The sequence below is a fragment of the Candoia aspera genome, chromosome 14 (genome assembly GCF_035149785.1).
Source record: "Candoia aspera isolate rCanAsp1 chromosome 14, rCanAsp1.hap2, whole genome shotgun sequence".
Lineage (NCBI taxonomy): Eukaryota > Metazoa > Chordata > Lepidosauria > Squamata > Boidae > Candoia > Candoia aspera.
Window position 1 is genome coordinate 1,601,129 of NC_086166.1, and position 26,990 is coordinate 1,628,118.

At 47.6% G+C, this 26,990-nt stretch overlaps 3 protein-coding genes across 3 annotated transcripts; 1 reads left to right on the plus strand and 2 right to left on the minus strand.

The window, feature by feature from the left end:
- Positions 1-1,419: 1,419 nt before the first annotated feature.
- On the minus strand, positions 1,420-10,857 carry GID4 (GID complex subunit 4 homolog). Its single transcript, XM_063314947.1, has 6 exons — positions 10,545-10,857; positions 8,010-8,069; positions 7,767-7,874; positions 7,344-7,445; positions 5,839-5,969; positions 1,420-5,123 (listed from the first exon to the last, which is right to left on the minus strand). Exons 1-6 carry the CDS (start codon positions 10,737-10,739, stop codon positions 5,060-5,062), a joined length of 660 nt encoding a protein of 219 aa, XP_063171017.1. The 5' UTR covers positions 10,740-10,857; the 3' UTR covers positions 1,420-5,059.
- A 122-nt stretch (positions 10,858-10,979) lies between these two features.
- Positions 10,980-17,456, plus strand: ATPAF2 (ATP synthase mitochondrial F1 complex assembly factor 2). The gene is made up of 8 exons (XM_063314946.1): positions 10,980-11,311; positions 12,096-12,140; positions 13,059-13,204; positions 13,732-13,829; positions 14,225-14,305; positions 15,088-15,200; positions 15,954-16,069; positions 16,537-17,456. The coding sequence occupies exons 1-8, from the start codon at positions 11,194-11,196 to the stop codon at positions 16,672-16,674; spliced, it is 855 nt and encodes a 284-aa protein (XP_063171016.1). The 5' UTR covers positions 10,980-11,193; the 3' UTR covers positions 16,675-17,456.
- A 75-nt stretch (positions 17,457-17,531) lies between these two features.
- DRC3 (dynein regulatory complex subunit 3) lies at positions 17,532-25,843 on the minus strand. Its single transcript, XM_063314948.1, has 12 exons — positions 25,588-25,843; positions 24,448-24,564; positions 23,229-23,395; positions 22,020-22,166; positions 21,770-21,889; positions 20,823-20,935; positions 20,142-20,316; positions 19,524-19,655; positions 19,112-19,183; positions 18,196-18,318; positions 17,928-18,059; positions 17,532-17,698 (listed from the first exon to the last, which is right to left on the minus strand). Exons 1-12 carry the CDS (start codon positions 25,820-25,822, stop codon positions 17,591-17,593), a joined length of 1,641 nt encoding a protein of 546 aa, XP_063171018.1. The 5' UTR covers positions 25,823-25,843; the 3' UTR covers positions 17,532-17,590.
- Between the last annotated feature and the right edge of the window lie 1,147 nt (positions 25,844-26,990).

Here is a 26,990-nt window from a genome sequence, read left to right on the forward strand (position 1 = left end):
CCTAAACTAAATTTGTACACCACTCAATCACTGACAGTCAAGTAATGTACTACTACTACTACTACTACTACTGCTAATAATAATAATAATAATAATAATAATAATAATAATAATAATAATATCAACACACTGGGTGCTGTCCCAAAAAGCCTGAGACAGCATTTAGGAAACCTGCAAGTTGGCAAACTTTCCATCTGTTAATTATGAAAGGCTGCCCTGCTTGGATCCGCACATGTGCTACGCCAACACATTATGACCTCTGAGGTTTTTGGGAAGAACTCGAAGCGAATGAAGGCCAACACCAGCTAAAGAACCGGCAGCTGCGATTTTCACATGGTTGTGTATATAATAAAAAAATCTTATGTTTTTCTCCCCTTGCCCTTCTGCCCCAACTGTTCCTTTGTGCTCATTGCTGCTGCCAAATGACACTGCAGGGCAGTTGTAAGCCCCCTCACCCTTTGTAGCCCAGGGGAACTGATTGGTCCCCTTTGCTCCCACAGGAAGCTTTTGTGGGCCCTCTGCCTTTGGGCTGTAGAAGTCTGGATGACTGCAACAGAGGGGGAGAAATGGGCCAAACCAGGTACACGATTGCTGCAGCTGAACTAAGTGTGGTAAACCACCTGGACAGTACCTGAGGCTGACTTGGGAGTGATGCTGCAATCACCAATTGCAGTACCGACACAAGACACGGCCCATGCTGATCAAATGCATCGGATGTAGCTGCTGTTCGTGTCTCACCCCAGCCCAAACACCTCGCTCTCACACGAACGATCTTGCGGCAGGCTGGAAGAAATGCTGAGATCAGCTGATAGTGACACTGCACACTACAAGACGCAGTGAGGAAGAAGGAGCAGGTCACTGCTGGGTTGCATCTACCCTGCCAAAGATGGGAGTGTTGACGTTCTAGATCCTTCTCTGCACAGGGAAATCAAATTATGTGAGGATTGTCAACATGGTTCTGAGCCTTTTTGAAAAGAAAGACCAGCCTGCTTATGAATTACAGGTAGTCCTTGACTTACGACCATTCGTTTAATGACTGTTCGAAGTTATGACAGTGCTGAAAAAAGTGACTTGCAACCAGTCCTCACGCTTACGACCATCACAGCATCCCCGTGGTCACGTGATCAAAATCCAGGGGCTTGGCAACCAGCACGTATTTACAATGGTTGCAGTGTCCTGCGGTCATGTGATCACCATTTGCAACCTTCCCAGGGGGCAAAGTCAATGGGGGAAGCCAGATTTAACAACTGCGGCAAAAAAGGTTGTAAGATCGGGTGCCATCCACTTAACGACCACATCATTTAGTGACAGAAGTTCTGGTCCCAATTGTGGTCATATGTCGAGGACTACCTGTATGAGCCTAACTCATTTTGGCAGCCCGTGGTTCAGGAATAAAATAAGGAAAAGAGCATACACAGATTCTTTAAATACACATTCTTTTATTTGGGACACTGATAACTCTGGAAAAAAAAAACAGTCTCTTTTCTGCAATTCATCTATAAATACTCTTTAATACTCTGATTAACTTTATAAAATCCTTTCCATACATGTTGGAAGATCCCACCTTTGAAGCCACTCTTTGACAAGCTTCGTCCCGTTTTCTCACCAAACCCAGAGGCAACTGCCCTTCAGTTGAATGGAGCAGGAGAGAATTAAAGACAAGCCTCGAAGGGGGGAAAAAGCTATTTTCAAAAGAAAAGTTACTGCCCCCCCACCACCAATTTAATTCCCACCTATTTTATCTCAAGTGCAAGCATCGGTTAGAAATAGTGTATAGAAGCATGTACCAAATCAGGGCTATATGCCAAAAATAAGCAGTCCTCTCTGAATGTCACATCAACAGCTTAACGAGACTGGAAATTCTGTCACCTCCAACCCGATTTTGCCTTGTTTGCTCCAACTTATTCAAATCTCCCCAATGACGGACAGAACCCTGATAAATTCCTGCTATGAGGTGTCCCACTGCACAATAAAGAACCTCACAAAGCAGCCTGGGCACTAGTGCAAAGGCCCCTGGCATTTTCAGTGGGTAGACTTAGAAATACATTATCCTGAGAGGGGTTCGGTTTCAAAATACACCTCAACCTGAAGTTGGAAAGGATGTCATACAGTCCTTGAGCCACACTAACTTCAAGCCCAGCTGGAGACCTGTACAGGTTTCCCTCAGGTGGAGCTCTGAGAACACGTTCCCCTCTGCCACTAATGCCATTAGTACGATTTTACTCCCTTAGTCGAAAAACCGCTTTCATGTCAATCATAAAAGACTGTGCCTGAAAGACATCACCCCAAAGCTCTCCAGGGTGCGTGAAACTAGACATTCCATTTCTTGAATCCTGCCCACAATCAGGGCAGCATTACCTTATGGTGGCTTTTGATATTGCGGTACAGTGGACTGGGGAAAAAACATGGATGCCTAGCAGGGAGAGTGACCAAGCATTTGCCCTCCAATGCGTCTCAATTTGGGGCCAGAGGGCCTCAGGTAGCCTCACTCGCACATTTGGTTTCTTCCTGTGTGTTACCAAGAGCAGAAGCACCACCCTCCCTGTAAATTCTCAATCCTTCCTGGCTAGAGCTTTTATAGGACGCCTCTACCACAGAAGTTCAATTCTTTAAGTTTTGCTGCTAAGCATCACCAGCCGGAGTGGCTCCAGGAAATCCTTTAGCTCAAGCTGAAGAAAGCATCATCTTTCCCAGGCAAGCTGTGACCCTCTGACCCATTTTGTTTCCCCTGTGCTCAAAAGGTTATAGGCAAGTTGTAACTCGCCCACCTGGGAAAGGCAGGTATAATGCCAGTCCAATTACAGGCACAGCTACCTCTCCGCAAGACACCCATTTGCCCAGAAATAGGGCCAGAGAAGTTGAAGGGAGGAAGCTGTGGTTTAAAAGGAGGAAGGACTTTGGGCATTCCTCAGGGTGCTCTTGACTTTTTGTGACTGGGCACAAATATATTGCCCGCAGGCCAAATGGGTTTCTTGCATGACTAATGGGAATGCTCGGCTTGGAGGAGGCATGTTCTTGCTGAGATTCACACGCTCCTGCCGAGCAAAGTTAGGCCTCTGCAATGGGCAAGATGGAGGTCAAACTGCCAATGCCAGTGCTCATTAATGAGCAACCTGGTCTACACCATGGAAAAGGGAAGCCAAGGGCCCTCGCTAAAATGCTCAGCTACCTTGGGCTAAAGGATAAAGAGGAGGCCTGCGGGCATTCTTTTAAAATGTCTTAACACACCAAATTCTGAATCAAGGAAAGCAGGACACTGCAATCTAGGGGTCAAATGAGCCAGCCTGAACACAGTTTTATCTTTTGCATAATTTATTCCAGCTTTGCTCACTATCAGGAAGAACAAAGATCTGCAGAGGCAAACTCTATCCTGGCCTGCCATTGCCAACCTCTTAAATCCTTTTTCCAGCGACCTCTCTTCTTTCTGAACTGACGCTTTTTGACCCCGCCATCAAAGGAAGCTAAGACTGGGAACCAAATTCCATACCTCAACAGCACCACCTGTGCTTTTTATCCCCCCCACCCCCAAGACTGGCACGCGCAGTGCTGTAGACAGAGAAAAGTTCTTTTTCAGCCCCAATTACCTGTCAATTTTCAAAAAATCAAGCCACTATGAATGCTTCTGATCCTGCCACACAGGAGGCTGAGCTCCAGATCCCACCCGCAACCCAATCTTTGGCCACTGGGAGCATTCTGCCCCCCTCCATTGCCAAACACTGCAAAGTCCAAGGCACCTGCGGAAGCAGACAGAAGGATCTTCAGGGAGGGGGAGCATTTTGTTGCAAGAAAGCAAGGGGAGCAGCACGCCCAGCTCACAGGCTGCATCACGTTCTTGCCCTGAAAACCCAAGCGGCAGAACGGTTTCCCCCCCCCATCAAGGATGCAGACAAGCAGGTTGCAGAAGCCTCTTGAGGCCACATTGAACAGGACAGCCACTTTTATACTACCACACATGCACGACATTTGGCACAGAAGCCTTAAGTCATTGAACATTTCAAAGTCTTAGGAGACCAGTTTATTTTGGGGTGGGTGGGGAGGAGGCTTTTTTTTTTTGGTCTGATAAAGTCCTAGCAAACATCCATTGTTTTCTGCAGCGCAAACCTGGAGCGCGCGTCAGAAGTTCAATTTTCACACTGCCGCCAAGTGCTTCCTCCGTGATGAGTGGGCGGCAACACTGCTGGATAATTAGAGAGCTCACCACCATCAACCAACGTGAGCTTGCACTTATTTTCACCAGGAGGAGGAGGGAAAAAAAAGTAAGCAGCCATGGTAAAATATAATGAAGAATAATTTGTGCACATACCACACAGTCTCTGAGACAGCGGTGAGGAAGTGGGCCATAAAAATAGCTCTTTAAAGAAGTCCTTAAACATTTTCCGTTTAATGTTGTGAATTCTGCATCGGCATAATTAGATTTCCCACTATTGCAGGTTGCACTAAGCTCATGCTGCTGGGACTGACTAACATTCCTGAGAAAGGCAGCCTTGTAAGCCAACAGGAGGGGATTCCCGCCCCCGCACAGGCCCTCCTTCCTTCAGCCAACGGTTTCCTTAGCAAACAAAACACCGCAGCTGTGGGCCAGATGCACAAGCCTCAAGTAGTGCTTAGACCAGACAGGACCCACTCTGGAGGAACTGCTACGCCAAGCCAAGTAGGAAGCAACATGAGCAGGGGGCAACTTATGTTTTCTTCTACTCCAAGGACATCTGGGGAGACGCAGGCGTTGCCTCCACCCAAAACGAACGGAGGGAGAGGACTGTCAGTGATCGCGAGAGGCGAGCTCTGCAAGAAAAGGGCGTTGAGTGGTAGCGGTTGAACCAGGCTACAGGGTCAAGTTGGCCGCGCAGCTGGAAGAAGGATCAGGCTCCGGCAGTCCCGTGGATTCCCATTCGTGCTTTCGGGCCGGTCCAGTTGCCCGACAAGAGGGGAGCCTGGTGTCTTCTGTCCTGGCTGAGACATCCCCGCGGTCTGAATAGAACAGGCGCCCTTGCACTCGCCTTCTCTCTCCCCACCCCCCGGCCTCTCTGGCCATCTCTTGGTGAAGCTCTTGGCATCCCTGTCACCGGAACTCATAAATGGGCGCACTGTACTCGGGGACATGGGTCAAATTCAGAGATTGATACCTGGGGGAACAAGGAAAACAGGGTGAACTGAAACAAGCATCCCTGATTCTGCAACACAGCAGCCGCTTTCAAAGGCTGTAACATCTGGGAACTGCAGCCTCAGAGCAGTCTGGTTATGGACCCAGCTGGCCCTGGGCAGTGGACTACTGGACTCGGCCCAGAAGTGATCTGGACCAGCAAGGACAGGTGGGCAAAATAAATTAATTTGTATCTCAGCTCATTACAGGAAACTCTTGACTTATGACCATTCATTTAGCGACCATTCAAAGTTACGACAGCACTGGGAAGTGACTTGGGATGGTCCTCGCACTTACAACCATCGTGGCATCCCTGTGGTCACATGACCAAAATTCAGGCACTTGGCAATCAGCATGCATTTACAATGGTCGCAGCGTCCCGGGGTCACATGATCGCCATTTACAACCTTCCCAGCTGGCTTCTGACAAAGAAAATCAATGGGGAACCATGTGATTGGCTTAACGGCCACTGTAAAAAAAAATGTCATAAAATCAGGTGTGGTCACATGGGACCATGTGATGCCTTGCTTAACAACCACACTGCTTAACGACAAATGTTCTGATCCCTATTGTGGTCATCAGTCGAGGACTACCTGTAGTCACCCAAGCACAGCCAAACACTCAGGATGGTGTCTCTACAACTGTGGCTCAGCTAGTCAACGAGGAAGGGGTCAAAGTCCCATCAGCCCTTGTCTTACCATTCTGAACTCCTGTGATAGTAATAGCCCTCTATAGATGCTGCAGATTTCTGGAAGCATATGTAATAAAACCCAGCAAAGGATGCCCCGCTGATGTCTTTAATGGTGTGATCTGGGACTAGGAACTGCTCCTGCACAAAAATTGACACACAAAGACAGGGAAAGCTAAAAGAGAACTTTGATTCATGATCTCCTTTTAACAGCAGCCATCCTGCTGGGGCTTTTGTGCAGCAACCTTCTCCTTTGCAACCTTTATCACTGCAAGATTGCGTTATTCCACCCAATGTTAGCCTGGGTAAAACAACAATTTCATCAGCTGCAGAGTCTCATCTGAGTTTTCTTTCAGGCTCCAAAGTACACAGACAGTGTGCGCAGAGACACACAAAATACAGCTCTTGTGAAGTCTGTATGTTAAAGAATCTTCAGTGTTGTCATATTTTTCGAAGAACATAAAAGACATGATAGTACCGAACAGTCCCTAAAGTATTGTTAACTGTTCCAGTTTTTAAAAAATTCTAAGTAAAGCTGTGATTATGACATACTAAAGACGCTTCAATTTCTAATCAAGTATTTCAGAGGGATTTTTTACTTAAAAGATGATCTTTTAAGAGAATTAAAATTATTTGACATATTGTTATTTATTAAACACAAATAAAACAAACACGCTGAACCAAATCTCAGTTTAGAGCAGTGTTTCTCAACCTTGGCAATTTTAAGATGTGTGGACTTCAACTCCCAGAATTCCCCAGCCAGCAATTCTGGGAGTTGAAGTCCACGTACCTTAAAATTGCCAAGTGTCCTGACTCCCAGGAAACACTCTGAGACAGGGAACTGTTCTCTAATGTTTTATTGCTAATACATAACAGTAATCCTAACAAACTGAACAAGCGTGGGAAAACCCAGCCATATAACCCCCAAGGGTTAAGGCGGTCCCAATCTGTGCCTCTTGGAATGGCTCACCAATTCCTCAATGCTATGCATGCACTTAACAGTCTGGAAAGGAGCCCCCTGCTCGCCATCCTTACTCATGACATCAAGGTTGAGAAGCAGTGGCTTAGAGCAAAGGAAAACATTTCAGCCACCCATCTGTCAAAGTTTCAGACTGAGTATTGCTCAGAAAACCCAAAATCCTATTCTGCTACCCTGGGTTCCCCACACCACCAGCCTGGCTGGACAACGGGCACTTCAATGTTCCAAGAGCTGTAAGGTCATAATAATTTCTTCATCATACTGAAAAGTTTTAAGACTTGTTGCCTGAATTTGGCACGGAAGGGAAAAAACTGTGAGAGTCTTCCATCACATCCCTTTCTCTAGCAGCTCCAGTCTAGTTGGAAAGCTATCTTCTACAGGTTGCTGGGTGGAATTTATAAAAAGAATCTTACTTTTCCTAGATAAAGGGGAAGGAAGAGGGCAGGATCTTTGTTTATACCCAAGTATAAATTTAGCCCCTTGCCACCCAAGCCCTTCCACAAGGCACCCTGGGGAAATGCATCCAGGTGACTCACCTTCCACCTCATGAAGACAAAATCATCGTTCTTCAGATCCTCATAATCAAAATCATCAGAGTTAAATGTCTTTGCAAACTGGTAAAATGCTGGGAACTTCCCCTAGGAGAAAAGGGCAGAGGTATCATTGACGCCCTTGCAATTTCAGCCCGCTTTAAAAGAGCACACACACAACATTATCCCAGGCTCACAGGTTCTCACCGAGCTGGGACACCAGGCCACAAACCCCCAGGAGATGTTCCTTCATCCCCCAAACGTGACCTCACATGGAAAGCTAGCAAGTCAGGGAGAAGGCTCAACTTGAATCCTTCTCCTGCAACATCTCCCATGTAAAAAAGCTCTTTGGTCTACCAGTCTGTACCCACAGGTAGGACAACCCAGACGGGTTTGCCATCTTGGTGAAACCAAGGGCAAGGCGCTCACCCAATGTTTACGATCCACATCTTCATCTGCGTCCCACTTCCGGGTTAAAAATGGATGCTTTTTACTGATTATTTCCCCTTCAAAGAAAGTAGTAAGTGTTGGATACTCCTGCGAGTGAATCAAGTGGGAACACGATGAACATACAGAAGAAATCCAGGGTTATTCTTCCTATTTTCATAAAGCAGTTGCAAGTGGATATTTAAGAATCCCTCCAGAAAGAAATAATCTGTTCCAGACACATACCTCAGTAAGGCCTTTAATCTTCAAGTATCCACAGAGATAGGAGTTATCCATGTCAACATGCTGGAAGACAAAATGAAAACCATCCAAAGATGGCTAAGGCTAGAACAAACAGATCAAAGAACCCAGAGAATCTTCCCCTGCTACTATGAAACAAGTAAGATGCTCTGAGCTTCAATTAAAATAAGAACAGGCCTACGATGATGTTAACACACCCGCCCCTCTTTCGCTACATTCTGTGAAGGTCCTTAGAAGTTTCATTCCTCTGAAAGGAAAAGTCAAAGTTTCAAAGAAGCCACAGCAGCGTCGAAAACTGCCCTGTTCTCCCAACCCCTGAGCCACATTCTGACCACCAAGTGCCGCTTGTTAAAGACAGTTCAGAGAAAAGCGCCAGCACCCATTTATGCATCCCGCGCTTTCCCACCCAGCCTGCAGCTCTCCTTGCCTTGGGCTTCCGCCTCCTCCCAGGTTCCAGCCCCTTGTGTCAAAGGCACAAAGCACCATCGGCTTCCTCTTTGCCTTTTCTAGCCTCCTCGGCCCAACAATTACACAATTTCCAACTGTCACGGTGGTCTTGGAAACAAAGCCTCCGGATTTACTAGTCTGCTTATCTGCAGAGAAACAACTTGTTGGGACAGCTTGGAAAACAAAAAGAACCTCCACCCTCTCTCTTTTATTTCAAAAGTCTCTTCGCATGGTCACCTGGAAGGAACTTCAGGAGAGTATATGAGTAGCTAGAGATGAGGCGACAGTTTCAGGCCATTTCCCCAAAATTCAGCATATGGCTCCAATGTAGTACTGGGGGTGGGGGAATCTCCTTTTCCAGAACTTTTCGAGCTGCCTGGAAACATATCCTCATCAGCACACTTGCCAGGTTGTCAAATATAGCCCAGGAAGCAAAGGCAGAATAATGACCAGCAGAGGCTATTCGTGGCTCCTGACCTTTATGGCTGTGGCATGATTTTGCCTGTACTTTGATAGGGCAAGTCAGATCACAGCAGTTCTAGGGTGGAAACAATGCAGGTCTGGATCTAAAAACTGCCTGGATTTTGGGTGGAAGGTTGTCCAAGAACACGCGAGTCCTTTGAGCTCTTTGGAAATACAGCCCACGGATGACCTGACAGAAGAAGAATGGACTCTGCTGGGCTAACTAGAGTTCTCTGCAGGCTAGCATTTTATTTCCAAGACTGGCCAGCCAGAAGACAATGGTTTGCTCCTTTGGGGTCTGACAGCTGGGACCAAGACCCTGGTTACATAAACTCGTGGAAAGAGGTTTAGGCCACATCCTCCCCAAGGTATCAGCTGCAGGCATCACATCCAAAGGGACCTCTGGAATTACTAACAAAGCTATCTTACTGACATAAAGGTGCTCTTAAGGCTATAACGAACTCCCGAAAGCCAGAATTGACAGCCACAGATCAGTTGGAAGGAATCTGAAAGTAAAGCTCCAGATGGAGTCAAAAGCTCATCGCCTTTCTTCCTCAAAAGGTACGGCCCAAAACATTCATTTCAGTGTTAAGTAAGAACGTAACAACTTGTCTACCGAAAGTCAAGCTTTCCAAAGCTTTTTTCCTTTTTCTCTCGGTCGGATGCCTTGCAACGTTTATTTCTTCATTTCACTTCATTTACAGGACATATGGCCATCTCTCTCACATAAGGATTCTAGGTGGCTCACAGCAACCCATCAAGACGAAGATAAAAGGAAAATCCCTCCTCACCCCACCCCAGACCAATCATCCTTGCAGCTCAACTCCCACCCTAGCCCAATGCTTGGGGGAAGAGCCAGGTCTTCAGCCCCCCCCACAAGCCTAAAGGACAGGAAACCCTTGGATCTCAGGGGAGAGGCTGTTCCAAAGGGCTGTGGGGGGCACCAAGAAGGAGCTCCTCCAAGGCCCCATCAGGTGGTAAGGTTTAAGGGAGGGGGCCTAGAGCGTGCCCGCCCTACCTAAGCTAGTAGGACAGAGTAGACCCCCCCCCCCGCTTCCTCTCCCCTCTTCTGCACCCGCAGGCTTGACAGGAGGACACAGCTGTGCTCCCAAAGCAGTTCCCTGGGGAGCCTCACTCCAGTCCCTGCGGCGTCCTGACGGCCTCCACGCTTTCCTCCCGCCTTGCAGCCCCCCAACTCCGGAGGGCTTTACAGCCCACAGTTCTTGCGAGGAGACACCACAGCAAAAAAGGCGGGGGGGAGATGCCACCAAGGTGCGGGGCGGGGGAAGCGGGCCAGGCAGCATCTCTCTGGGGCTTTGGGGGGAACCCCCATCCATCCCTCCCTCCCTGCCTGGGGCCCCCGAGGGCTGAATCTGGAGCCCAAGGAGCCCCCTCCCCTCTCCCCGAAAGGGGAAAGGACGCGCAGCCTTCTCCTTAATTAATGCCGCGGGGGGGCGCTGCGGGGCTCCACCCCCCCTGCCTTCGGGCCCGCCGTCGCCCCCTTCCCCCCGGCACTACAAAGCACATCCTCCGCCGCCGCGGCCCAGGGAGCGCCGCCGGGCAGGGAGCATGGGGCCGCGTTCCCGCCGGGCCGGGCCGGGCGCCGCTCACCTGCACGACCACCTCCACCTCGTAGGCGTTGCCCTTGGAGCGCTGCTGCCCGCGGAACTTGGCGCCGCTGTAGAGGCGGCTGGTGCTCACGCCGGGCTGCGCCGTGTTGATGGGCGGCGGCGGCTCCAGGCGGGCGGCGGCGGCGGCTCCCGGGGCCGGCTCCGGCGGGCAGCGGCAGGAGCTGCGCACCGGCATCTCGGCCGGGTCGCCCGGCGCCAGCGCGACGCGGGCGGGCGGGCCTCGCTCGTCCTCCGTCCCCCGGCCGGCCTGCCCGCCTGCCCGGACGCGGCTCGGTCCGCCGCGGCCCCTGCCCGCTCCCCTCGCCAACCCCGATTGGCTGCCCGCGGGGCGACGCCGCACCCCCATTGGCCGGCCCGCGTCACGTGCGGGCGGGAGGGGACGCCGCTTCCGCTGGGCGACGGCGCGGCGGCGGGGACAAGAAGCGTTTGTGACGCCGATTGGCCGCGCGGCCGTCCCCGTCCCGGCAAGATGGCGGCGCCCAGAGGGGCGGGTCGCTTACCTCAGGGAAGGAGGAGGGCCGATTGAGAGGCGCCCCCGCCGGACTCGCCTCCTTCCCGGGAGGGGCTCGGGGCCCCTGGGCGACCGGCGGACAGCCTCGCCAGGCGCCTCCGAAGGGCTGCTCCCCGGCATGTGGCGAGGGAGCCTCCGGCGGCTGCTTCCCAAACGGCCGCTCGCGCCGGCTCGCCCCGCGCCCCGTCCGGCGGCTTCCCCCGCGGCCTTCGGGCGTCCTTACGCGGCCCAGGCAGGTGAGGAGGGAATTAGCTGCACTGTGGGCCCTGTGGCCACGCGCCCTTTATCTCAGAAAGCTTAGACTTACTCGTTTTTCAAAAACTCACTTTTGTCCTTTATTTGGGTCGTTTAACTTTTACCGTACAAATGGTACCGTTTAATGCACGGCCTTTCACATTCACGGGAAAAATATAGAAACTGAACTGTCTTTTTAAAAAGTAAATTTACAGTAAAGTTTTTCTTGCTTTTGCTCTTGAATTTTCCTTTGGAAGGCAAAGCTATAAACAATTAAATTTTTTTATCCGTAGGAACCTCTTTCAGGTTTGTTCTTTATTTTTTTTCCAAGAAAATTATGGTCAGTGTGATTATGGGAAATGTAACTCTCTGAGAATGTGAGCTGGGCAAAGCCTTTGATCTGACACGGTCTAGTTGGGGAGCAGAAAAATTTGGAGGAAAAAAATGGAATTGCTACAGCTCTTCAGTTGCTCTGGATGCCTCCTGCTCTGGTGTCGGTGCTGCAAAAAAGATATTATGTAAATTTACACTGTCTAATGCAGGAACATTTGGTCGCTCTGGAGATGCCTGTACAGCGATTCCCGTCCCTTTTACCTATTAAGCTGATACTGAGCAAAACGAAGCTGCTAACTTTTCAGTTTCAAAGGAATGGGAGAAAGGTTGTATAAGATTGCTTGTGGTAAGGTTTGTTGATGTCACTGAGCCCAATTATGCTTCAGTTTATTTGGACAGTGTCCCTTAGGTACATAGAGTACTCATCATTATATGTGTATTTTTGTCTTGCAGAAAGGAAAAGATTTTACCAAAATGTTACCATCTCCCAAGGAGAAAGTAAGCACATTTTACATTGTAGTTCGTGTTTGTCATTGTTTGTTGATCTGGACCCCTTTACTCTATTTCACGATACGCTAGGGGAAAAAGGGGGATTTTGTGGCAGAACAGGAAACTGAATCTATATCTTGCTCATCCAAAGTCAGATCTTTCCAGAATCCCACTGGCATCTAGGTGGTGAGCTGGAAATCCATGTGCAGTGCAGGATACTGTGCTGTTAGAAACAATAAAAACACCACGGCTTTGGCAATACTGATCCAGAGTGTTTCACAGTGGTGAAAACTTTTGTGAAGATCTCACTGCCATTCTTTGCTGATTTTAATGCTATTTTAATTCCCTCATCAGTCACCCCATACAACTACTCCGATGTAGAACTCAGTGTTGTGCGAACTTTGGTTTTTGCGTCAATCAAATACCCCTCCCCCCCTTTGGGAGGAGGAATGGATTAGAATTGGAGACCATCAGCATCTAGAGGGACACGGATTCTCTAGTCCTGAAATAGAGTGCGTGCTGGTAACGTGGCAGAATTTCAACAATTGAAGAGAAGGCTGGATAGGATCCCTGCTAGTTAAATTTCAAGGCTCTTTATGTCTGTTTATGAGAAACATGAGGAACAGTTGGAGGCCTGTTTAGATTATGTCACTGAATACCAGCTGCTGAGTAGTAATGTGCAATTTATATCTGATGTGGGCTTGCAGATGGATATGGTTGGCCACTATGAGATGGTCCTTTCACCCAATCTGGGAAGGTTTTCTTATATCTTTATTTACAGCAAGGCTTGCAAAACTCATCCTTTCCCCTTTACTGAGAGAGGCAGGAATAGGACAAATGTTCACCTCTTGAAGCTGAGGTACAGCAAAATAAAAGCAAATTATTTCAGGGCAATATTTAGTGTCATGGTCTTTTATTTCTCTTCAGGTGGTTTTGAAATCAACCTGGACCACCGGAAGCTGAAAACTCCCCAAGCTAAGCTCTTCACGGTGCCCAGTGAGACACTGGCTTTGGCTGTGGCAACTGAATGGGATTCTCAGCGGGACACTATCAAGTTTTATACCATGCACCTGGTGTGTGAATGGAACGGCCGGCTGAGCAAACAAAGATTGGGAACCGCAGTTGGTTGCGTCTCTTTAAGTAAAATAGCGCCAGGTTGCTGAAACTAGAGTTACGTTAGGGGAATGTTGGTCATATTTGCAAATGCTGAAGAATTGTTTGGTAGATTTTTTTTAGGTAATAATGAACTGCTCTCTCCATTCACCATGTTAAAAAAAACAGTAAAAACAAAAAACTTGGCACATTAGAGTTAAAAAAAAAAAAAGGCAACCTCAACCTTTTAGCCCAATTTTGTGCAATTTTTTTTCTATTTACAAGGAGGCTGTTTACTGTTTTGGTTAAGACAAATACTGAAAGGTCCATAGACCAAATTTAATTAACATTTTGAATCCATAAAGTATTAAAGTCATCTGCTAGGATGCAAATTGCATAGGTCATGGCAGAGGGAACATTTGCACAAGAAATCTGCTGCTTCGCTGTTCAGTCAGGTAGACTCTAAGCTATGAGGTCCGGATCGCTAAAACTACTTTGTGCTCTTTAGACCACCTTGTGCAACACAGCTTTGGACAACCCATCGCAGCGAAGCAAAGATCAGCTCATCCAGGCAGCTATGAAGTTCTTGGAGACAGATACTATCTGGTAGGACTCCATTTTGGCTTCTACAGTTTATTCTAGGTAGGAAAGGTAAAGACTTCCTTGGCCGCCCTTAGCCAGGGAAACTATTGATAATTGGACCAGTCATCTCACAGGGAGGTTGTTTGTGGGAGACAACAAAGGAAGATTTCCATGTAAACTGCCTTGGATATCTGGAGGAAAGATGAGATATATATCTTACCAAAAAAAAAATCAAAGTAGGCAATAAAGGAAAAGAAACATTTCTACAATTTGGGACAACGTAGCGAATCAGGTATCATTTCCATGCGGCAGAACTACGTTTCTCTTTGAAATAAGGGAAGATTGGAGGCTGGAGCTAGACGCAGAAGTGAGTCGAAGGCCTGACTGTAGTTTTTTTTTTAACTTTTCTGGATTCTTAGCTGCCGGGTAGAAGAGCCACCTGCCTTGGTAGAACTGCAAAAGAATGAGTGGGATCCGGTAATTGGGTGGGCTGAGAAAAGGTAAGTATTAGCAGTGAGTCAGTCCTGGGGAGGTGGTTCTGATGAAAACACGCCCATCTCCTTTCTGCCAGCCCTTGACACGGAGCCAAATCTTTGCTGAGACAGAGTAGCAAAGCAGACAATGATGTATTGGAGTGAAATTGGCCGTTTAAAAGTCTTACTCAAGGGGTTGGGAGAACAAGGAAGCTTACAGTGTTCCAGCGTGACTGCTAACAACTTCCTCTAAAGGTATACTGCAGACTTGTGCTTTCAGGCATCCGGTGGCTCACGTAATCCTGTGTGCCCCCATTTCAGGTTGGAGGCATACCTTGTCACAAAAACTCCACACTTTTCTTTCTGAAGTATGTAAGGGAGCAAAATGATACGCCTCCCAAGAGTGATCCCATTTCCTTCCTGAATAACTGATCTGGCCACCCTCTTTATCAGGGGGAGGCAAACTTCTAGATACGTAAGAGAGAGATGGCTGGCTCTCTTTTTAGGAGCTGAACCACAGACACTTTCACTCTGCGAATCAAAGGGAGAAACTGAATAACAGAAAGATGAAGTGGGAAATATTTAGATCACCTAATTAAATACTTTAAAGGGGGCATATTGATAGTTTGTCTTGCGACTTGAAATCGAAGGGTTCCTGCTTGTAAACAGAAAGGGTGTAGGTGGGGTTTGTTACAGGCAGCAGTCAGAAAGGACCAGGAGGCGAGAGAGACACCGAGTAGAAGATAGTCTCAGACCATGTTTCATCCTCGCTCAGACAGCAATGTATCGAAACTCCTTTCCATCTCCAGGTACAATGTTGTGATTGGCTCCTCGACAAGCCTCATGGGCCCAAACCTCCCACAAAGCACAAAGGACACCTTCACTAGCCACCTGGCTTCATACAACAGCTGGGCCCTTCAAGGTACGTCACACGACACCCTGGAATCTGCTGCGTTTCAAACTGCATTGGGTTAAAAAATTATTCAGTCCTTTCTACACAGTGGCGCTGATTAGGGAAGGAGATGGGGAGATTAAGGGACCTTTTCAATTTTAAATTGTGAGGATGTAGCTCAACATCTGGTTCCCCAAGAAGGCAGGTACCAGATGCTCTAGGAAGTCATGAGCAAAGTGTCATGGCAACAGCTTGTTCCCAGCAACTGGGGTAGTGGAACTAGAGGTTCTATTCAACTCTCCCCAGGTCTTATCCTTCATAATCTCCTTCCAGAGATATCTGATGCCCCCCTGCATCACATCCCCGGCAGCAGGTTGCATAACGTAATTTTGTCTGTTTTGACCCCATTGCCAAAATTCTTTCATAATGAGAAGGGAGGAAATGTTCGCCCTTCAGAGTGTGCAAAATATTAGAAATGATACATTCCCCTTGCTAGTTGGCTTTGCTCCCAATTTAATCTCTCACTACAGAGGAAGAAAATCAAGTGGCACAGAATCAGCATTTCATAATTGAGTTTTGTTATTTAAAAACCTAAATCCATTGGGGGAGAGTAATCTGGGTATTTCTGCGTTCCTTGATCTGAATTTTTTTAGCCAACTACCCTCTCCTTGGAGCACAGGAGAATGTACTTTATAAGAGAAAGTGATAATGGTTCCCCTTCTTTTATTAACACGTAAACCTCATTAGTTATTAGCATAATCATTACAGTATCTTTCTCACCAGGCATAGAGTACATGATAACCCAGCTGAAGTCTCTGATTCTTTCCATGAGCCTGGTTGACAAACACCTAACGGTGGAGCAAGCTGTCCTCCTATCTCGGCTGGAAGAAGAATACCAGGTAAACCTTACAATGTGATGGGTCCTGCACATTCCTATAGGCTGGGTTCAGACACTGTGCTCAGCGGCATTGTGGTTTGTTTGGTTTTGGCTCGGCTGTCGTGGAAACCTGCCTTGGTCTATTTCCTAAGTGGTGGTTTACAGCTTTGCCTGCTGTGTGAATCTGGGGCTATTCAAGGAACCATGGTTGAGGAAATTGTGGCTTGCTGGGCTTGGTAAACAGAGCCCTGATTTGGCCAAAATGGAGGTCAGGAACAAACGTGATCTGTCCAAGCTGAACAGGGCTTTAGTTGAGGAATGTCCCCTAGGACGTAAGCAGAGCAAACGGTTCCTCTTCTAGGGATGGAAAGATCAGACTTCTTGAGCCTAGCCAATTGTCTCTGGGGAGGCAAGGCACAACCCATACGGTTAGCCCTGAGTACTGCAGCGGAAGAACTGGGTTGTGTTACTGTTTCTCTTTTGCTCTAGATTCGGCGCTGGGGGAACGTGGAGTGGGCCCATGACTACGACATGTATGACTTGCGGGCCCGCACAGCTGCGGCCACCCTTTTCGTTCACCTTTGCCTAGAGAATTCCACCGTCAAGCACAAGCTGCTTCAGCACTGAGGAACTGGGACACCGAAGAAGGGTGGGCAGGGGCTCTGGGTTAACCCGAAGAAGGGTCGGATGGGGTGGATGACAGAGAGGAGCTGTCAGCATGGCTGGGCTGCTCCCTCAGCCTCTCCGCTGGGAGGGGGCTGAAGCATGCGATGGAACCCTTCTCTTCCATGCCCTTTGAGGCCGATTGTCCCAGGAAGTTTTTGGGAGTGGCTTCCTGCCCAGCCCACCTGGGCTCGCCACCTTGGATGAGATTTCCCTGTATCGCAAGTTTTGCGTTTTGCCTGGCAGGCTGCCGAATTTCAGGAGCAGAGGGTGTGCTCTGAGCCTCCCAAAATGGACGGAGGGCCGCGTGCTCTGTCCTGCAGGACATGCAGCTAGAAGCAGTTAGAGGTGGGAACATACCACGGCAGTTGAGCATCTCTGCTCAGACTGAAGACACTCTAGCTGCAGTCCCCAGGGGTTCCAACATGCCACCAAGATTTCCTTTGGGGACCACAAAGATCCTGCCCCCCCAATCAAATTTAAAAGGGATCATATTGCAAATCAAAATGGCAGGATCTACTACCACCTTTATTTTGAAGAACATCTCTAGGTTCCAAAATAGCCCCATAAGCTTTCTTAGAAAATTAAAAAAAAACAGTTGGTGACTATAACTGAGTGCATTATTTAGAAATATGCCTTGAAGACAGACAAAAATAAGCTGATACTCTTTGCTCTTTTAAAAAGAAAATACATGTATCTGTTTTATTCTACTCCTATTGATCACTAAACATTTCAGGGATAAAGGATTCTCTGCCGTGGGACGTGTTCTTTGCATTAAATGGATTAGATTCGACCAGAAGGAGACCGCCAAGCATATTCACTGCTAGTTGCAGAATCTAAAGCCAAAAATGGAGTTTGCACAGCTTAGTACTAAAAGCAGCTACTGCTCCAGAATGTCCAAGTTGTCCAGCTCGCTGCGGACATGATCGATATAGTGATTGATTTCTAGCACACGGCTTCGGTTTCGGTGGATTTCATCCTTGTGAACCTTCAGGGATTGAAAAATGAAAATGGAAGCCCTGAAGGAGCTTCAACTCTTGCTCATGATGTCTCTTTTTCAAAATTCCCAAAGGCTAGCTAGGAGAACATTTTTCCTAGTATCTTCCTTCATGGCCAGCTCCACTGAGTGCCGTTGATTATGGTATACTAGAAGTTCTCCCTTTCTCAGTAATGACCTTTCTTTTGACAAAAAGCTAACACAAAGAATTTATGCTTACCTTTTCAATCAGAGTGTAAATCCTGTTATTGGCTTTGGTGATGATTTCATCTTCCCGGTTGTCAATCTTCAGGAGGTGGATATCATGGGAGGCGTTGACTGCATTGACAATGGTGTCTTTGTCCACAAAGAGCTGGGAAGAAAAGCCATTGAGAAAGGTTTTTAAGAAGCCTCTGGCTGTGGGAGGGGTGTCTTAGGCCTGGTTCAGAACAAGGGTGGTCCACCTCTTCTGGTCTCGGGTGGGTGAGGGAGCGGTAGGAAGAGCTTACCATGCGGACATCATCCGGCATTTCCTCATCATACTCGCTCTTCACTATCTTCTCCAGCGTGTTGATGGCTATTTCCAAGAGCTTCTCATGATGGTGGTTTTCAAGATCCCGGCACTGAGCCATTGTGCAGCAGAATGTTAAGAAACAGAACAGGGCAGCCTTGTGCATGTGCTCTCTTGGAGGACAGTGGCTAAATTAAAGGGACGATCATACTGTGTTCTGAATGGAGATAAAGGAAAGGAGGACTGGCACCATCTAATACTCACTACGTCCTCCATCAGGGCATGGTTCTTGGAGCAGCCCTTTCTTGATCACGGAGATCAGCCACTTGTTTTACAAAAGGGCTCTGTAACTCACTCCTCCCTAGTGCAAACCATGACAATAGTAGAGCACAACACGCTCATTTCATTCTAGGAGTAGAAGCCCTGCTCCACCATACCCCTTGCTCTTCTCAAAAAAGCTGCATCCCCATGACACACGAAGCTACAGTGAATGGTTAACAAGCTTGCGTGATGCTGCTTCACTGCCATTCCTTTTTAAATACTGGTGATCACCTGCAATCACTGTTCCCAAGTTTGAAACCCAGGACAGATGTGTGATAATTAGCCCTCTACGGTAGCTTAGCAAATAATTACAAACTTGGTCCACGTGGGCTTCTTGGAAAACTTAACTAATGACCCCAGAGAGTGAGAGGGATATCTACGTGTCCTGTCTTTGTGATCTTCAGAGTGAATTTTGGCACACAGAGCAGAGGAAAGCTTTGTTTTATGGACATGAGAGGCACCTCCAAAACAAGTCAGTGCAGGCCTATGCAGTTCCGGGTGGCATACGCGAAGCAGCTTGCTCACAGCTTGAAGCATTTGTTTACTTCAGTTAAGACACCTCCACACTTAACAATAAGCACTCAAAAAGGATATAATCCTTGCTCATTCTCTATAAAGATTGACACAAGATCAGCGATGTTCCTTTCAAAATCTTTTATAACTTCCTTGGGGGGGAAAAACAGATGAAGTGAGTTTGATGAAAACTACTCCACATTTTTTCCCATTCCAGTTGGCTTAGAAACTACATTTCTCTTGGTTTGCTGACATATCTAGATGTGAAAAAATTGGGGAATGATGGTTATGGCATAAGGCAGAGTGCCTGGGGAAATGGGGAACATTTGCTGTTGTGTTTAAGAACATAAATGCTTATCGGTCCTACATTCCCAGCCGGTGTTGAACCGTCTAGCAGGATCAGTACTGTAGATCCCAGTCCACCAACCCATGTTCAGTAGATCCCAACAGGGTCTTCAAGGGAGAGCTCCCCCAGGATGGCCACCGCCTTACCTCTAACTGGTCAACCAGCTGCATCTCCAGGGTCATCAGTGTTTCATAGAGCTTCGTGATTTCTTCGTTGTACTCCACCAGCCTTACCTCAGCAATCTGGGTGTTACTGAGGCTCTGAATTGCATCGATGGTCTACTTGTAGAATATGAGAAAGAAAATACTGTTTTCTTTTGCCCCTTTCCTCTGTTAACAGGGAGAAAAGAGATTCTGGCATAAACCACCAAATCTGAATGCTGGAACTATTTCCACGGGGCCGGGGCCGGGGTGGGGTGGGGGTTTCAAGTTGCATTTGTGGATCTTTGGAATATGCAGGTTCCTCGGTACAGCTACAAGCCTAAATGTACTTACTAGCAAGTGAAAAAGACTTGAAAGAGCCTTGTGCAAGATCCTTGCTTGTAACGGAATAACGTTTTCCCTTCTTTTCACGCCTGGTTTCAAAGGAGACTTCCTGGTTAAACCCTGGTTTGCCAAAGCGGTTTATCCCCCTATCCTGATCCACAAACTAGGGTTTATTATGTTTATGATTGCTATCACTAACAAAACTGATGGAGTGGGAGGGTACTGGAGTGGAAAGGTGCCAGCTTTCCCCAAAATTCACTCTGGGAAGAATCTACCTACCCCACAGTTCTTCTTCTCAAAGTCCTGAATGATTCTGGTGCCCTGGTCCTGACTGTCTTGCAGGGCTTCACTGAGGCACTCGTAGAAGATGGCGATCTCAGCCTCTCGCTTTTCATGCTGCTGCAGGCCGTATTCAAACAGAGTTTTGCAGATGTCTACAAATTTATTCTTGTATGTGTGGCTGAAGTCAAGGAAGAAGAAAAAACATTAAGGCTGCTTCATACCTGCTGATTTCCTGCCTGGGGAAATCCTGGGTGAAATAGGAAGAGGAGCTCGTGCCTTGAGGGGGCATGTCTGAAGCGGTTCTCCACTGCAGGAGGCACCAGGAGCTATTTCCCATGTTAAGCTTCTGGGATTCCCTGGGATCAAAGAACCATGCAAGGCAGACTTTTGAGAGCGCCTCTTGGGTTTGAAGCACATAGAAAGTATGATCCTGGAACTCTCCCAATGTTACTCGCTTTCCTCAAGGTCCCAGCTGGAGTATGGAACGGGGGGCAGTGAAGCAGCTTAGCTGCCCAAAAAAGATACTACTTCAACACAGATTTTGGATTCCCCCCCACACAGCTGCTTTTGCTTTTTGTTTGTTTCAAGAGTGACACTAGTCCTCATGACAGCAGAGAATTCCCTCAAATCCTATTTTCAAGATGCACCCCTTGTTCTGTGCCAGACCAGGAAGGATATGTCTCTAACAGTGCTGGTACTCCGGGAAGGTACGTCAGCTTAGGTGCTTCAGGATCTTCTGCAAACATGCTATCAAAGAGAAAAGACCCATCCAGATACTCCACGTAGGCAGACTCGGGAGAGAAATAACACGGGGGAAGAGGAAGAACAAAGTTAGTGAAAGAGGAACTTGGGCAGGGGGTTGGACTAGAACCTCCAAAGTCCCTCCCAACCCGATGATTCTATGAACCTTTTTGCCTGAACTCTAAATGGCCTTAATTCTCAGAAAACTGTACAGAGCAGTAAATAAATTGGATTCAGGATTGCTTTCCCTTATATAAGCACACCAGGTGAAAAATGTATCATGCAGTGATTATGTCTGTATCGCTTGTCATGTTTCCTGCCTTCCTGAACCCTGGATAATGCTGGTGGACAAGCTGCAGGCAGCTCAGAGAGTCCCAGTTGTTCAAGGCTGCAAGGTGGTGTCCGCTTTAGGAGTCCTCGGGCAAAACTATGAAAAAAAGCAGACTGTGCACACATGACCACATAAAAATTGCATGGGAAGTTTACGCTGCAAGGTGAACATGCATGTTAAACTAAAGCGTGGTGTTGGATTTGATTTCAGCACAGCATGATGTGTAACCCTAGCCCTTAGGGTTTGTAAATTAGGATTTGGGGCTTAGCATTACAAACCAACCAGGATTCTGTGGCTTGTTCAGCCAGCTTGGTGTGAGAATCCAGCTGTTGCCATTCCCCTTGAAACTTTTCAGGTTTTATATTTCAGCAGAAAGAATTGCGTTCCTGGGCTAGTCAGATGGCACACAGACATAGTATTTTCCTTTCAAAGAGCGAGACAGATGCCTGTTTCTGACTCAGTTTTAGCACAGGAATTTTTAAGGTCCCATCAAAGGCATCCAGCGGCTTCTCCCCACAGCCTCGTGACCCACAGCCAGTGAGAGTTAACATACCTTATGGTACTCCACCTCCTTTTCCCTGGCCTCTCTCTCCTTCTGCTTCATCAAGGCCAGCGTTTCTCCGTGCTTCATCTCCTCTATGGCATACTGGTATTTTATCAAGGCCATCTCTCGCTGGCAGGAAGGACACCCAGGAAGGACAGTCAGCTGAGATTAGTGGTTCTGAAGTCATGCAAGCAGAGTCTCCCCCAGGGCCTTGCTATAGCATTGGCTTATCATGAGGTACATGTCTTGCCATTCTTACCATGTTACCATCCACCAGTCTAAAATCCAGGTACACAAGATCTGGTAGATAAGCAGCAATGAACATGGAGTACAGTTCATTGTCACACACCGGATTCCCAGTGAGGTTCAAGGTGCGCAGGTTTTGGAACTTCCTGAGATAGATCACCTGTGGTAGAGGGACAAAGAGAAGCCCATGACTGATTTATAGAAGCACTTGGAATATTCACAAAAGACAAAAAAGGAGACAAGTATGGGCCTTTGGTTCAGTAAGTTTCTGTTTAGAAAAGTTAGTCTCATGCTTGGGCCTGGAGATAATTTTATCCTGAGATTTAATTTTTTCTAAGACAAGTTCAACAAAATGATATGTTCTTACATATTCACAATATACTGTGATTTCACTTTCTCGAGTAGGGCAACCCACAGATGTGTTGTAAAGATCATACAGATTATACGAAGTGCTATATACACCTTGGATTTATTTAGCATTAAATAAATTGCAATTAAGAGAGCCAGTTTGGTCTAGTGGTTAAGGCAGGGTTTCTCAACCAGGGTTCTGTGAACTAGGGGCTCCCTGGGAGATAATGATTTATTTAAAAAATTATTCCAAATGTGGGCAACTTCACGTTACAGAGATAAGTTTCATTTTTATTTTTAGTTTAAGAACACTGTTAATGCATATATACATTGCATTACCCATGAAACGAATAGAACGATTTTATAACCTCTGGCCTGTATTTGAGCCTGAATGTGCAGGGGTTCCCCAAGGCCTGAAAAATATTTCAAAGTTTCCCCCAGGGACAAAAGATTGAGAAGGTCTGGGTTAAGGCAATGGCCTAGAAACCAGGAGACTGTGAGTTCTAGTCCCACCTTAGGCATGAAAGCCGCTAGGTGACTTTGGCCAGTCCTCCTCTCTCAGCCTTAGGAAAGAGGCAGTGGCAAACCACTTCTGCAATCTTGCCAAGAAAACTGCAGGAACTAGTCCAGGCAGTCGCTGAGGATTGGACACAATTGCAGAAAAAAACCTAATTATTATGGTCATCTACAATAGCCTCTTTAGCCAGTGATTCATTGTCCAGCCACAGATGTGTCATTGTTCCCATGTATCATCTTACCATAAAGGGGAAATAAAAGAGCATGAACTAAAAAATACCTTCTGAGTTCAGAATGACTACGTGCCCAGGGAAATTGGTGCCAGCGATTCTTAAATGCTTCGTAACTGAAATCTTACATTTTCCAGATCCTGGATATTATTGTTTCCTATAGAGAAGACTTGGAGTTCTAGCAGGGTATCCAGATTCTCAATCTTGGAAATTCTGTTGTTGTACAAACTAAGGTCCTGCAATTTAACCAAAGCGTCTAAGCCTTCAATGACTTCAATATTATTGAAGGACAAATCTGTGTGAACAGAACGAGATTGGAAAATATGAGTCCCAAAAGGAAGCCATTCAACTCCTCCCAGACAACACCTGCAGACTCACACAGCCATTTGTAGCTACTGGTGTTAAGAGGACTCACAGCTCCTGAGAGAACAGCGGGTAGAGGCCATGGGTAGGGGGACTTCTGCTTAGCTTTGGCTGGGGGTCCACCGATTGCAACCCTCCCTGGCGCGAGAGGACAAAGCAAGTCATTCACGCTTAGGGCCAAATGACTGGATTGCTGCAACACGCTTTACATGGGTCTGCCTTTGAAGAATATTTGGAAAATACAACTGGTCCAGAACGCAGCAGCCCACATATTTACCAACTCCCGGCTTTAGAAACATAACACCAATTCTGTGGGCCCTGAATTGGTTACTGTTAAGCAGTGTTTCTCAACCGTGGCAACTTTAAGCTGTCTGGACTCCAACTCCCAGAATTCCCCAGCCAGCCATGCTGGCTGGGGAATTCTGGGAGTTGGAGTCCAGACAGCTTAAAGTTGCCACGGTTGAGAAACACTACTATCAAGCATTCCAAGTATGCTTTAAGGTGCTGGTATTAACCTGTAAAGACCTCATGGCTTGGCTCCTGGGTACCTCTAGGACTGTCCTCTCCCAACTATATCAGCCCAACTCCCAGATGTTGTGCTGCTGGTGATTCCACTCCTCTGGGAGGTGAGGAGAGCCAAGGCCAGGCGGCCTTGTTTCTGTGCAGCAGGGCCGTTGGTTTGGAATGGAATATTCTAGACAGCCTTTTCATGCTCTTGCTAACTTAATTTCTTGCACCTCATTTATTTATTGCCAGTCATGATGGTATTCTGCGTCCCTGTTTAAATTGCCTTTGTTGTATTCACTGTAAGCTGCTGAGAATCTATTGAATAGGGCAGGGCATAAATCCAATAAACAAGCAAATGAAATCATGCAACTGCTAGGTGGAATCCTGATTTATGCAGAAACATCGGCTATGAAAGATGCATGCAGGGTGGCACTTCCAGAGATTTATCTGATGTGGCTCTCGTTGCAAGAATCTTACCTAGCCAAACCAGATTAACCAGTAAGCCCAGTGATTCTATCTTTTCAATAATATTGTTGTCTAGCTGCAATTTTGTGAGGTTCACAAACTCCCAAAGATTGTCGATCTTCAGGATATCTGAAACCACAGAAGGATAAGAACCGCTTAGTTCAAGCTGGCACAAAGGTAACCATTATACTAGCGATATCAGTGTAGATACTAACCTAGTTTAAGACAAATCACAAGCCTACATTGCTATGGTATCTGATCATTTGTCTAAAAGACCCAATCTTGCCACATTATTATTATCACAGCAGCGTCAGTGTGCATAATTTCACAAAGAACAACAGGGCAGATTCTAGCTCAAGGAATAATTTATGATCTGACACATGGAAAACAACGAAGAACGGGGTAGGGAGACAAAGGTACATGGGGAGGAAGATGCATTTATCTCACATACTTGGGCTTTGCTACAGATGGGTCCTCAGAGGCTTCTGTGTACAGGTTTCAAGGGAAGAGATGCTTTGAGGATTTGAAGGAAGAAAAAGCGGCAGCATCACATAGGTGTTAAGCGAAGCAGATGTGGCAGGAAATGAGAAAAGAGCAGGATATTGAATAGCTGCAAAGGGTGGAGCTGGAGTTGCAAAGACTGTGGACGTGCTGGAGTGTGTTGAGGAAATGTCCCCAGTGTGACCCTCTTCAGATGTCCTCAGACTGCAGCTTCCAGAACTCCTAGCCAACCAACCTCGGAGGGCACCCCAACACATCTGGAGGCCAACAGATTACAAAAGGGTGGAGTAGAAAGATAAGGGGAAAACAACAGACTGATAGATTATGTGCCACCAAGTCAGTGCCAACTCTTAGCAATCACATGGATAGATTTTCTCCGGGAGTCCCTGTCCCCAACCTGATCCTTCGGGCCTTTCAATACCAACTGAACAGCATGCTAAACACTCTGACATAGCTTAAGCTGGAGTTAGCAAAGTAATAGTAGAATGCTTTCATAGAACAGCTTCTTTCAGCCCTTTTCATAAAACCCCTTAAATACGCAAGTTGAACCACTAGCTGTTCACGTGGCAACCTTCAGACCAGCAAGGCTTTGCAGTGAAAAGCAGGCAGGCCCTTCTAAAAACTGCTCTATTTCACTGCTCTGGTCCTTACTTCTAAAATCGAGTTGCAGGGCTTTGACATCTTTGAAATTGATGCCTTCCTTCTTGGCCAGCTGGCCTGCTTCTTCCTGAGGCCCTTGCTCCTCCACTGCTTTCTGCAGCATCTCCTCGTTGATCACGTTGGGCTCGATGCTGTCATAGAAGCGGCTCATGTTTGGTAGGGAAAGCCAGGACAAAGTTAGACAAACCAACTGGATTCTGTGGCTGACCCTGAAAGGCAAGGACATAGGATACCCATCGCTGTGATCTCCCCCAGAAGTGAAGAGCTTCTGGCACCCACCAACCACTAGATCTTGCCATGTCTTAGGGATCCCTTGGTATGCCCATGTAACATCTCCAGCTGCACTGGTTGCCGGTCTTCTTCCGGGTGCAATTCAAGGTGCTGGTGGCTACCTATAAAGTCCAACATGGCACAGGGCCTGGTTACTTGTGGGACTGCCTGTCTCCCTTAGTATCTGCCCAGCCGATCTGAACTGGCAGGGCTGGCACACTTCAGGGTCCTTTGATTAAACAATGCTATCGAACAGGACCTGGAAGCCTGCCTTCTCTGTCCCAAGCCTGCCCTCTGGAATGAGGTTCCCCCGAAATTCTCATGGCTCCCACCCTGCTGGTGTTTCGAAGGGCCCTGAAGGCCTGGCTCTTTACCCAGGCCTTTGGCAAGGGGCCTTGAAGCCCCCTTTTCTTCTCTTTCTTTCCTTTTTCATCTGGGTTTGTCACCTCTGCCATCTTTGGTCTTTTTCGTTTTGGGTTGTTTTCTTCTTTTAATGTTTTTAGCCACTGGTAAACCGCCCAGAGTTGCTGGGTGTCAGGGGGCAGATTATCTGTAAATAAACAGATCCCCGGGACCCCTTGGGGAGGGCTGGGATCTCCTGCAACTTCTTCCCGGCAGGAAGGAAGGTGACGCCTCTGAGCTTCTGGAGTTGGGGCACCAGCCTGCCCCCCACCTTTGCTGTTTGGAATGATGGGTGTTGCAGTCCAAGGCCTCGCTTCCTGCCAAGCAGTGGCTCTTGTACCCGCTGGACGCCCTTTCCTGACAGCTCCTGGCTGTCCCCTGTTGGAAACAAGCCACTGGGGCTGGGCCGGGGTGCGCAACTCGGGGTCCTCCCGGTTAGACTACGTCTCCCATAATTCTCCAATCTGGCTAGGGCTGACGGGAGGAGAAGTCCAAACTACCCGGTCGCCTAGGCACGCTGAACGGCGCCCAACACCCGGCGAGCAAAGACCCCCAGCGGCCTCCCCCATTGCGGACGGAAGCCTCCCTCGGCTTATCCCGAGCCCGGATCCGCACCTCAATGGTCCAGGCCCGGGCAGCCAACCTCGGGGACCCCCCGACCCTCAGTCCTGCCAGAGGAAGATCGCGTTGCTGCGGAAGCCGCATCCGTTGCTAGGGAAGGT

Excerpts from the sequence above, each read along its gene's own strand:
- DRC3 (XM_063314948.1), bottom strand. The coding sequence starts at position 25,822 with ATGTCCTTGCCTTTCAGGGTCAGCCACAGAATCCAGTTGGTTTGTCTA. Across the intron at positions 21,890-22,019 it reads GACTGGTGGATGGTAACATG|CGAGAGATGGCCTTGATAAA; the intron begins GTAAGAATGGCA and ends CCTTCCTGCCAG. Across the intron at positions 18,060-18,195 it reads TGCCGGATGATGTCCGCATG|CTCTTTGTGGACAAAGACAC; the intron begins GTAAGCTCTTCC and ends TTTTCTTCCCAG.
- ATPAF2 (XM_063314946.1), top strand. The coding sequence starts at position 11,194 with ATGTGGCGAGGGAGCCTCCGGCGGCTGCTTCCCAAACGGCCGCTCGCG. Across the intron at positions 12,141-13,058 it reads TACCATCTCCCAAGGAGAAA|GTGGTTTTGAAATCAACCTG; the intron begins GTAAGCACATTT and ends ATTTCTCTTCAG. Across the intron at positions 13,205-13,731 it reads AGTTTTATACCATGCACCTG|ACCACCTTGTGCAACACAGC; the intron begins GTGTGTGAATGG and ends TGTGCTCTTTAG.
- GID4 (XM_063314947.1), bottom strand. The coding sequence starts at position 10,739 with ATGCCGGTGCGCAGCTCCTGCCGCTGCCCGCCGGAGCCGGCCCCGGGA. Across the intron at positions 7,446-7,766 it reads ATGTGGATCGTAAACATTGG|GGGAAGTTCCCAGCATTTTA; the intron begins GTGAGCGCCTTG and ends CTTTTCTCCTAG. Across the intron at positions 5,124-5,838 it reads TATCACAGGAGTTCAGAATG|GTATCAATCTCTGAATTTGA; the intron begins GTAAGACAAGGG and ends TTGTTCCCCCAG.